Below are 12,259 nucleotides of genomic sequence, written 5' to 3' on the forward strand. Positions count from 1 at the left end.
CATCTGTAAAATGGGGATGAAGACTGTGAGCCCCATGAGGGACAACATGATTACCTTGTATCCCCCAATGCTTAGAACAGTGCTTTGCACATAGTAAGCACTTAACAAATATCAACATTATTATTATTAAGGGAGGTGAGGTAGGAAGGGGCAAGGTGATGGAGAGTTTTGACGCCGATAGTGAGTTTTTGTTTGATACAGAGGTGGATAGGCAATCACTGGAGATTTTTGAGGACAGAGGGTGACATGTCCAGAACGTTTCTGTAGAAAGGTAACCTGGGCAGCAGAGTGAAGTATGGACTGAAGTGGGGAGAGACAGAAGGCTGGGAGGTCAAAAAGGAGGCTGTTGCAATAATCCAGTCGGGATAGGGTGATTATATTAACGTGGTAGTGGTCTGGATGGAGAGGAAAGGGCAAAACCTGTCAAATATCTGTATTGATGTCTGTCTCCCCACCTCTAGACTGTATGCTCGTTGTGGGAATGTGTCTGCTTTTTGTTATATTGTACACTCCCAAGTGCTTAGTACAGGGCTCTGCACACAGTTAGCACTCAATAAATATGACTGAATTAAGTATTTAAGGGGTTCAAATAAGAGGAGGAATATGGAATGATAACCAAGGATGCCGTGCTAGTCAAAGCATTTTTTTTTTAAGAGGATAGAGGATACGTGGCCATGTTTGAAAGTAATGGGGAAACCATGGAAAACGAGCAGTTGAAGATGGCGGTCAGGGTGGGGGGAAAAAAGGAAGGGGGTAGATGTTTTAATAAGGTCTAAAAGGATGGAGTTGGAAGGAGTAGGCAAAAGGGGAGATTTTATGGGGCGGCTGCTGGGAAAGATGGGAGTTGAAGATGGGGCCGGAAGAGGGTGGGACTAGAAAGGTGCAGGGGAATTTTAGGAAGATCACCCTTGATGGCTTCCGTTTCATTGAGGAAATGAGTCAAGTTCCTTAGGGAAAAAAATGATGGGGGTTGGAGGGTCCAGGGGGTTTTTCGAGGAAGTTGGAAGTCTGAATCAGCTGGTGCGGGCAATGGACAGTGAGCTCAGGAGTCGATAAGGATGGAGAATTATCACCGCTGGGTGGAGAGGGCCCTGTTAAAGCAGGTGAGGATGAACTTGAGATGGGCAAAGTCAACTTAGTGACTGGATTTCCACCAGTAGTAGTTCACAGCTCCAACACAAGATTGGAAGAAGCATTCTGTGAAGGTGATTCATGACTGTGGATCAATGGGAAGAGAGAGGGAGAGGGGAGCCAAGGAATTGAATTCAGTGGATAAGGCCCCCTGAGGAGTAAGTAGCCTCCCCTGAATCCTCCACTTAACCTTGCTGCCTTCTCTACAGCTTGTTTGATGTGCAGAGTATTAAAGGACAGGGAGTACAAGTTTTCTTAGAGGGCATTACTGTCGGAGTAGTATGCATTCATAACTCCATTACTAGGAAAGTGCCTGAAGCAGCATGGCATAGTGGATAGAGCACATGCAGTGGATGGTGAAGGGTTCTAATTCCAGCTTTGCCCTGCCTTCTGTGTGACCCTGGGCGAGTCACTTAATTTCTCTGGGCTTCAGTTACCTCATCTGTAAAATGGGGAGTGAGAGCTCCATGTGGGACAGGGACTGTGTCTAACCCAATTTGCTTGTATCCACCCCAGCACTTATGACAGCGCCCGGCACACGGTAAAAGTGCTTAACAAATACCATTATTATTATTCAGGGGCTAAACACATTGAGAATACATTTTATAAAAATAAAATCCCAAGATTCTATTTAAAAAAGTTTTTATTACAACTTATTGGAAATTATGGTTCTCTCTCACACACCTTCCATATATATATATACACACACACACACACACACACACATACAAACGCACATCAAATTAGAAAAACAACAACTGAAATATAACATGACTGGTTAAAGAGAGCAGTGTCATAAGGCACATGTTCAAGTATTAGTGTAACAACTATCCGTGAAACAAATCTTGAAAAATACAATTCTCTATCACAGGTTTGGAGGATGCCTTCAAACTGTAAAAATACAAGGTGTTTCGGAACTAAGAGTTTCCTGGCTGGTGAGCACTGTTCTTTTCAGTCAGTAACTTACAAAGATTTAATTCTAAAGGAATATGAACAACTTTCACATAGTAAATACTGACTACATGGAAGAAAGTCCAACATGCACCCAGTTGCCAGAAGCCAAAAAACTTTCAAGCAGCAACTGTGGCATATAAACAACTACCAAGGGCCTGCTGCCAAGTTGCACTGTGACTGCTCGAGGGGCTCACAGAGACATTTTAAATTAAACCAATTCTCTTTGATCTAATGAACAATGGCTTCTCTCCTCACCCCCTCCTGTTTTAAAAAACAAGTGAAACTAACCTGGGGCTTGGGATACAGTCTGAAACAACACAAGCCACTCCGCTGCGGCCACCACCACTGTCAGCAATGGGCTGAAGGCCTTAAAGTAAGTGGTTTATCTAATTCTTGGCAAGTGTGAGGCACATATGAAATTCATATTTAAAACACAGCAGACCACACCAAAGTGAATTGAAACCATTTCAAAAGTTGACAGAATTTAAGACCCCAGATCATTGAGCCGTGTTTCTTTTCCCTTCCGTGACCCGGAAGACGATGAGGGTCTCAGTTCCGGTGGATTCTCAAATGTTTTCTTGGTGTGGTCGAGACAAACCCGCAGTAGCTCTAGCTCCATCTGAAGCCATATTTTTCTACACCGGATAGATACAGGGCACCCGGTTGCACAAGCAACCGGAACGCACGATTAGACTTGTCCCTGAATATTTTACCTCACCACTGCTATCGAAAACAATTCATGCTTTTCCTGAGGCCTTTGAGAAGACGTGCTAAAGGCCTCCATCTGAGAATCATTACAGTGTCTGTATTAAAAAAAAGTCACTTCTATTCAGTGCTGTTACCCTTATTACAAGTTAATTTATATAAAAAACTGTGAATAAACAGAATTGAGCATCCAGGTTAATTTGCTGACTTTGCACCACAGGTTGAAGTCAATTTTAGAGATCAAAAACTAGATAAACTATATCAAAACCAAAAGCTTCAAAATAAGCCGATTTCATTCGGCCTCCATTTACTGTCGACTTTTGACGCATCACACGAGATTGATTTCAGTGAAGGAAGGTTATATACACATGACCAGCATCTGCAAGAAGCCACTTCCTTTTCCATTCCCCTCCCAAGTATACAGAGGCCATGATTTGAAGGCAAAAATCTACACAAAACTAACTCTACACATTTGAGGCAGAAGAGCTTCAAAGAAGGCAAAGGCTAACACTCTGTTTCTTTACTGTCGACCCGATTCTGGCGCTGTAATTTGAAGGAGGCTGCCTTCTCGCTTCTAGTTACAGGATGGTCTGTGAGATCCTCAAAAGATTTTGCAGCCGAACTGCTATTTGGGAAAGGGTCCTTCTCAAAAGCATCTTCGTCGACGTGAGAGTCAGTACTGGGGTCTTCCTGAATGGTGTCCATCCTCTGGTGGTCTCCCCTGGGCGCCGCGGCCCCTGCCGAGGACACGGCTGGAGTGGATGGCAGAGACTGAGGCCTCCCGGGGGGCTGAGGGGCAGGAAATGGCTTGACGATGCGAACCGACGCCGAATCCATGCTGCTCAGCATCTCGACGTTCTGCGAACCGGTGAGAGGAGGAGAGAGAACTTAAGCTTCAGTTTGGCTTCATGGTTACAACAAAAGGCTTCCATATTCTAAGTCACCCGTACAATATTTCAACTGGAGACAGAAGCCGGCAGACTCTATGTGCTAAGACCTCAACTAATCCGGACTCTTACTGTTCCCTCTTTTTTAGAAAACCCAGGCCGCTGCCAGGAAGACCTCTTCTTAATAGTGTAACTGGAGGCATCCAGCCCGGCATTATCTCCTGACTCATCTTGACATCCAGAACAAGGCGATTTCAATTCCAGGTATACTGGACTGATTTTCAGGTCAAAACACTATCCTCACCACATCCCAGCCACTATGACTTTTCCCAATGGGGTGTTCTACACAATTTTGACAATCCGCCCTTTTTCCTTGTATGCAGCATACTTACACTAGGGTGGAACAAAGATAAAGATTTTGTGTTCTCCTCATATTGTTTATCCAATTTCTTGTCCTAGAAAGTAAAACAAAGCCAAAAGACCTTTATTTTCTCTCATCCTACTACACAAAATTAAGACACCCTTCATATCCTTGATCAATTTTCCTGTTTCTCACATTGAAAAGATAATTTCTAACATAGTCATGAAAATCAGTGTTAAGTTTGGGGGTGAGGGAATTTCAAGGTCAAGCGTGAACAACATCTGTTCCCAGTGGTATGGCATGAGATGTTTGTCCTCTAACAAAGCAGCTTTTGTGAGCCTAGCACAGTCCCCTGCAAGTGGTGCCAAGTGTACCCACAGGAAAGGGGGGGAGGAAATGACCTAATCACGTTTCTTATTTCATGGGCAGAAAAATAACAGTGGCATCTTTTTCTGTCCTTTAACTGATCACGACAAAAGGGCAAAGAGAAACTAGGCAGCCGAATTGGGGGGGGGGGGGGGGCGGGGGGGAAAGGTCTACAGTGAACTCCGTAAAAATTTTCTTCTCACAAATGAGTTTCTCCTGAGACCAAAGGGATGTGGAGGAGAAGGCATCACTATCGCCTGAGGGAAGAGGTGACAGAGTCCTCAGTCGGCTCACTCGCTCCTCAGAGGATGAGGAGGGTGGTTCCACAGCAGGAGGGTGGATCCAGAGCAGCATGCGGCTGCTGACAGATTCTCTGCCACCAGCAAATCAACCCCGCTCCTTAGGACTCCTCCTACTTGCGGCAACTCGAGGGCAAACAGCATAGTGACAGTACAGGGGTCAAGTGGGCAAATGGTCCAAAAGAACGTGGCACAATTTTAATCAAATTTGTTTTCTACTGCCTCAGTGACATAGCTTTAAACCTGGTGACTTTTTTTCTACATGGTATTTAAGCACTAATTAATTAATGATGGCATTTGTTAAGCACTTACTATGTCCCAGGCACTGTTCTAAGTGCTGGGATAGATACAAGGTTAGCGCGTTGTCCCACTTGGAGCTCACAGTCTTAATCCCCATTTTACAGATGAGGTAACTGAGGCACAGAGAAGTTAAGTGACTTGCCCAAAATCACACAGTTGACAGGTGGCAGAGTCGGGATTATAACTATGTTACTATCTGCCAAGGTCTGTACTAAGTGCTGGGGTAGATATAAGATAATCGGGTTAGTCACAGTCCACGTCCCACATGATATGGCTCACACTCTTAATCCTGATTTTAAAGGTGAGGTCACTGAGGCTCAGAGATGTTAAGTAACTTGCCCACACTACTGTAACTTGGTCACACAGTAGACAAGTGGCAGAGATAGGATTAGAACCCAGGTCCTTCTGACTCCTGGGCCCGTGCTCTTTCCACTAGGCACTGTTCTGCTGGGCAGGTATTCTGTACACTAAGCTCTCAATCAATATGACTGTTTAAGGGAGAAAAATACGTATTAAAGTTTCCCACAAAACTACAATGATGGAGTTTAGTACACGTCCACCACAATGCCAGCATCACAGAAGAAGGTGGAAGCAGTAGTTAACAAAGCAAAGCAAACTCTTTAGTTTTGGCACTAAAATACTCATTTGGGTGTATATGAATGTATGGTAGGAGAAAAATGCAAAGCAAAACAACCATCTCTAGATGTTAATTTTCTAGAGAAGAGCTTGTTCAGCAAGGGGAGCTGTCAGACAGTCCACCTTCTGACTCCAGGACCCCAGCGAAGCTTCCACAAACAACATTAATTCTGTAATCATTTATTGTGGAAGTTCAGTAGGGGTGCTGGAGTCAGAAGGAGGACTGACAGCTCCCCTTGCTGAACTCTTTTCCCTTGAAAATAACCACCTAGAAATTTTATTGCTTAACTTTTTTCCCCCTCAAACATTTGTTAAAAATGTTTTTGAATGTGCATTATAGTCTTTCAAAATAAGGTGCTCGAAAGTAAACTATTTAAAATTCTTACAGAAAACTGGATTCACTCAACATTGCTTTTCTTCAAGCTGTGCTTTTCACAAAGAAAACAGAATCATTTAAGGAAGGCAGACCACAGGGTAAACCTGGGCTGGTCGGTCTGCATTGCACCGAGTGACTCTGCCACGGGGAAGTCAGAAGTTCGCCATCTCACGCCTGCGGCAACGTGCAGAGTGAGTAACCTGGAACGTCTTGAGAACCAGCGTGGCTTAGTGAGAAGAGCACGGCCCTGAGAGTTAGGGGACCGCTGTTTTAATCCCACTTCTGACATTTACTTGCTGGTTGGCCTTGGGCAAGTCACTAAACTCCTCTATGCCCCAGTTTCCTCACCAGTAAAACTGGGATTCAATAAAGAGGCCCCTCCCTTTAAATTTTGAGCTACGTATGGGACAGGGATTGGGTATAGCCTGATTTTCTTGCCTCTACCCTACTGCTTGGCCCAAAGTCAGCGCTTAATGAAGACCATTATTATTATTATTATTATTATTCTATCTACCCTGTGCTTAGCAAAGTTCTTGGCACATTTAAATGCTTAACAAATACCACATATTACTATTGCTATTATCAGTGACATGTGTATATCCAATGTGTTCTAAGCAGAGACAACTCTACATGACCCAAAAAGTCTCACTTGAAGCCAAATATTTCAATCCTCTCTCGCCACGCCTTTTATTCATTCATTCATTCAATAGTATTTATTGAGCGCTTACTATGTGCAGAGCACTGTACTAAGCGCTTGGGATGAACAAGTCGGCAACAGATAGAGACAGTCCCTGCCGTTTGACGGGCTTACAGTCTAATCGGGGGAGACAGACAGACAAGAACAATGGCACTAAACAGCGTCAAGGGGAAGAACATCTCGTAAAAACAATGGCAACTAAATAGAATCAAGGCGATGTACAATTCATTAACAAAATAAATAGGGTAACGAAAATATATACAGTTGAGCGGACGGGTACAGTGCTGTGGGGATGGGAAGGGAGAGGTGGAGGAGCAGAGGGAAAAGGGGAAAATGAGGCTTTAGCTGCGGAGAGGTAAAGGGGGGATGGCAGAGGGAGTAGAGGGGGAAGAGGAGCTCAGTCTGGGAAGGCCTCTTGGAGGAGGTGATTTTTAAGTAAGGTTTTGAAGAGGGAAAGAGAATCAGTTTGGCGGAGGTGAGGAGGGAGGGCGTTCCAGGACCGCGGGAGGACGTGACCCAGGGGTCGACGGCGGGATAGGCGAGACCGAGGGATGGCGAGGAGGTGGGCGGCAGAGGAGCGGAGCGTGCGGGGTGGGCGGTAGAAAGAGAGAAGGGAGGAGAGGTAGGAAGGGGCAAGGTGATGGAGAGCCTCGAAGCCTAGAGTGAGGAGTTTTTGTTTGGAGCGGAGGTCGATAGGCAACCACTGGAGTTGTTTAAGAAGGGGAGTGACATGCCCAGATCGTTTCTGCAGGAAGATGAGCCGGGCAGCGGAGTGAAGAATAGACCGGAGCGGGGCGAGAGAGGAGGAAGGGAGGTCAGAGAGAAGGCTGACACAGTAGTCTAGCCGGGATATAACGAGACCTGTGGATCGCTACGGTCCCCTCCTTTACCTTCTCTAAGGATCAGTGAAAGATGAGCAAAACAGGAAGGAACAGAGATCAAGGGCTTGAAAAATTCACTCCTGACTGAATATTTTATGTGCCAAATCAAAGTCATTACATTTTATCAAAAAACTTCCGACATGTGGAAGATTAACTGTACTTACCACACAGTGGACAAGGATACTGAAGGGAATCCAAAATATCAAGGAGAAAACCAGTACCGAACCAACTATGTTGTCCGCTAAGAACTTCCCTGTAAAACAGCCAAACTGATTACCTCGAGCATGCAGATTTTTATCTTAAAGATAGCAGCAACAATATTTATCAGTGATAGCCTTTATTTCTCATGCACTTATTCTGCACAGTGGTCTGCACTATAAACCCGAAACAAACGATGTTGGTTGCATTCCATCCCCGTGGCCATGCTGGAACTAGAGCTTCCCCAAAACCAACAGGACACCCGATCACCTCTCACTTGCCCTTAGAAACAACCATCCTCAAAGCACGTTGTCAACGTGGCTTAGTGGAAAGAGCATGGGCTCGGGAGTCAGAGGACACAGATTCTAATCCTGGCTCTGCCACTTGTCTGCTGTGTGTTCTTGAGCAAGCCCCTTAACTTGTCTGTGCCTCAGTGACCTCATCTGTAAAATGGGGATAAAGACTTTGAGTCCCATGTGGGACAACCTGATTTGTATCTACCCCAGCTCTTAGAACAGTGCTTGGCACATGGTAAGTGCCATAATTATTATTATTATTACTACTGTTAATGCAGCAAAGCGGCCTATCTTCAGGGTGGCCCCAGGAGGCCTGGAGCCAGAGGGTCCGAAGAATCACACTGCCTGGGTTGCTGCAAGCCTAGGGATTGCTTAAGGAAGCCGAGGCTCACCTCCTTCCTGGATGATGGCAGGAATCCTGTCTTCTAATCCTAATGTACTCTTTCCCAAGAGGGTAGTAGTACAGAGCCCTGTCACCAGTGGGCACTCAATAAATATCAATATATAACAAATAACACAACAAAATGATCGCTGGGAACTCCTCTACACGAGTTGCTTGGAAAAAAAAAATCTCCTGACTTATCTTTGTAGTCATCAAACCCACTCTGCCCTGGACCTAATCAGATCCTGGAATCCCAAGTACTTATGATATCACAATCCAGTTTTATACCATTCTCTTCCCTTTCAAAAGAGGAAGCCAGAATTTTAACCTTAAAAGAAACTTTGGATGTACCTTATGAATTTGGAAATCTGGGACTGCAGAAGACTGCTTGCAATACAAAGAATATGTGGTCTATCTGAAGCAACGCACATCCACTTTTAAGAGAAAAGTTTTCCAAGATACAAATTCTTCAACCCCAGAATTCATTTATATAATTGAAAAGCCCAACTTTGACTGAATTATACAGCAAGGGTGCCAGCATTCTATTTGAATTGTGAGAATTATGATATTTGTTAAGCGCTTACTATGTGGCAGGCACTTTACTAAGTGCTGGGGTGGATCCAAGCAAATCGAGTTGGAGACAGTCCCTGTCCCACATGGGGCTCACAGTCTAAATCCCCATTTTACAGATGTGGTAACTGAGGCACAGAGAAGTAAAGTGACTTGCCCAAGGTCACACAGCAGACACGTGGCAGCGCAGGGATTAGAACCCATGATCTTCTGACTCTCAGACCCGTGCTCTATCCATTACGCCAAGCTGCTTCTCAAAAGCAGGGTGAACACAGGGTTAACTTGGGGTAGAATATTTGGGGGCTAGGGTGTTGGGGTGGCGGGGCTTTGCAGGAGACAAGGAAAAGGTGGGAGACGGGAGACAGTAGGGTGACAATATATAATAATAATAATAATGACATTAATAATAATGATGGTATTTGTTAAGCAGCTTACTATGTGCCAAGCACTGTTCTAAGCGCTGGTGAAGATACAAGTTAATCAGGTTGTCCCACATGGGGCCCAGTCTTCATTCCCGTTGAGCTAACTGAGGCACAGAGAATTTAAGTGACTTGCCCAGAGTCACACAGCTGATAAGTGGCAGTGCCAAGATTAGAACCCACAACGTCTGACTCCCAAGTACACGCTCTTTCCACTAAACCACACTGCTGAAGAGATAGGTCAGGAGAGGGATAGATGGGGAATGGGATAGGGAGGGACAGTAAGGCAAAACAATCAACAAAGCCTAGAGGAAAGAGCATGGACTTGGGAGAAACAGAACCCGGCCTGCTGGGCAACCTTAAACAAGTCATTTACCTTCTGCTCTCCCTTCCCATTGAACTGTGATCCCTATCCAGGTAAGGAACTTTGTCTAATCTGAGAAGCAGCGTGGCGCAGTGGAAAGAGCACGGGCTTTGGAGTCAGGGCTCATGAGTTCGAATCCCAGCTCTGCCACTTGTCAGCTGTGTGACTGTGGGCAAGTCACTTAACTTCTCTGTGCCTCAGTTCCTTCATCTGTAAAATGGGGATTAAGACTGTGAGCCCCACGTGGGACAACCTGATTCCCCTGTGTCTACCCCAGCGCTTAGAACAGTGCTCGGCACATAGTAAGCGCTTAACAAATACCAACATTATTATTATTATTAATCGGATTGTATTGTATCTACCCCAACGCTTAGCGGGGGACCTGGCACATAGTAAGAGCTTAGTACATATTACATTTAATACTATTAATGCAAAAAGTCTATTTGCTCTCCCTACGAGGCAGAGACCTCACCCTCTTAAGCTCCAGCCACCACTGCTGCGGCTAGGGCTACCAGCCGAAGCAGGACCATACCGTCACAAGGGTGGTGCAGACTAGTGCCAAGCAGTTTACTTAAATTCTGAATATTTGTCGAGGGCCTTCTCTGCACAGAGCGCCACACAGGAGAGTTTAATAGAGTGAGCAGGCGTGATCCCAGTCCTCGAGGCTTACACAGCTCCTAGAGTAGCTCTGAAGCCCTGACACCTTAATAATGTTAATAATAATGTTGGTATTTGTTAAGCGCTTACTATGTGTAGAGCACTGTTCTAAGCGCTGGGGTAGACACAGGGGAATCAGGTTGTCCCACGTGGGGCTCAAAGTCTTAATCCCCATTTTACAGACAAGGTAACTGAGGCACAGAGAAGTGAAGTGACTTGCCCACAGTCACAGAGCTGACAAGTGGCAGAGCTGGGATTGACCCCAAGTGTGTTCCAGGATGTCTTTGAGGGCTGAAGGAGGTGAAAAAATAGATGGCTCATCCTCACTGGGCTTCAGGGCTGGAGGCTAAGGAGGAGATTTGCTTCCCTCCTGCCCCCGACCCCTCGGTCCGGCCAGTGAGGGTTACAGAAACCCCACAAGGCTCACGGAATTGTGATATTTCTGTAATTTTACATATTAGTATTGATGTCTGTCTCCCCCTCCTCTAGACTGTGAGCTCGTTGTGGGCAGGGAATGCCACCGCTTATTGTTATATTGTATTCCCAAGCGCTTAGCATAGTGCTCTGCACACAGTAATTGCTTAATAAATATGGCTGGCTGACTGAACAAATGAATGTTCCAAATGGGCGGAAGATGTTGGGGCAGTTACCTTGCCTCTACTCTGGGCTTTTCTCTGGCTCCACAGGGTGGTCAGGATAGCTACTGCTGCCCATCTGGCCCAAAAAATTATGGGGACAAAGTGCACGGCATCACTCTTTCGGAGCCAATCCCAAAGGAAAAACGCCCGCTCTGCCACCCAACTTACGTCTTGAGACGAGAAAGGAGCCACTCAAAATAGAGCTAGAAATTCAGCATGCATGGAATACTTTCAAAATCCTTTAAAGAGGCAAAGCACTGATGCAAATGCGGCTGCTTTGAAAAAAACCCGTTAAGAATGCATCTGGGGAAACCACCGTGATTTAGTAAGGTGGCAAAGTTGGCTAATTAGAGTAATATTCTCTCTTCAAACTTTTAAAAAGAGGAAATTCAGCCACCAAAGGTCTGATTCGAGGAAATACCTACCAAATGTATTGATGCTAAGTTGGTCAATAAAATCCCAGAATCGCTCAATCACATCCTGGATTCGCTTCTCACATTTACCCTGCAAGGTAAAAGTTATATTTACTTATAATTTCAATCGATCACATTTATCGAGTACTTACAGGGTGCACAGCATTGTACTGAGCTATCGGGAGAATATAACTGGCAGGCCCGTTCCATGCCCCCTCCGAGCTCACAGTCTCGAGGGTGTGACAGACATTAAAATGAATTATGGCTCGTTAAACAAGTGCTGTGGGACTGAGGGTGGGGTGAACAGAAGGTACAAATCCAAGTGCAAGGGTGACACAGAAGGGAGAGGGAGAAGTGGAAATGAGGGCTTTGTCGCGGAAGGCCTCTAGGAGGAGATGGAATTTTAATAAGGCTTTGAAGATGGGGAGAGTGATGGATGTTGGATTTGAAGGGGAAGGGAGTTCCAGCCAGAGGCAGGATATGGGTGAGCAGCGAGACATTAGATCGAGGTACGGTGAATCAGCTGGTGTTATAGAGAAGCAGTTTGGCTCAGTAGAAAGAGCATAGGCTTGGGAGTGAGAGGTCAAGGGTTCGAATCCCAGCTCTGCCACTTGTCAGCTGTGTGACTGGGCAAGTCACAACTTCTCTGTGCCTCAGTTATCTCATCTATAAAATGGGGATTAAGACTGTGAGCCTCACGTGGGACAACCTGATTACTCTATCTACCCC

General features: G+C 45.4%; 1 protein-coding gene across 1 annotated transcript in view; it reads right to left on the reverse strand.

Annotated features, from left to right (window-relative positions):
- Positions 1-1,756: 1,756 nt before the first annotated feature.
- ADAM17 (ADAM metallopeptidase domain 17) overlaps positions 1,757-12,259 on the reverse strand; it is a 57,429-nt gene continuing 46,926 nt past the window's right edge. The window contains exons 16-19 of the mRNA XM_029050613.1: positions 11,543-11,621; positions 7,758-7,846; positions 4,070-4,132; positions 1,757-3,648 (exon numbers count right to left, since the gene is read on the reverse strand). Of these exons, the coding sequence (XP_028906446.1) occupies positions 3,295-3,648; positions 4,070-4,132; positions 7,758-7,846; positions 11,543-11,621 (585 nt within the window). The 3' untranslated portion in view covers positions 1,757-3,294. The remainder of the gene's footprint in view (positions 3,649-4,069; positions 4,133-7,757; positions 7,847-11,542; positions 11,622-12,259) is intronic.

Source organism: Ornithorhynchus anatinus, chromosome X1, assembly GCF_004115215.2.
Source record: "Ornithorhynchus anatinus isolate Pmale09 chromosome X1, mOrnAna1.pri.v4, whole genome shotgun sequence".
Classification (NCBI taxonomy): Eukaryota; Metazoa; Chordata; class Mammalia; order Monotremata; family Ornithorhynchidae; genus Ornithorhynchus; species Ornithorhynchus anatinus.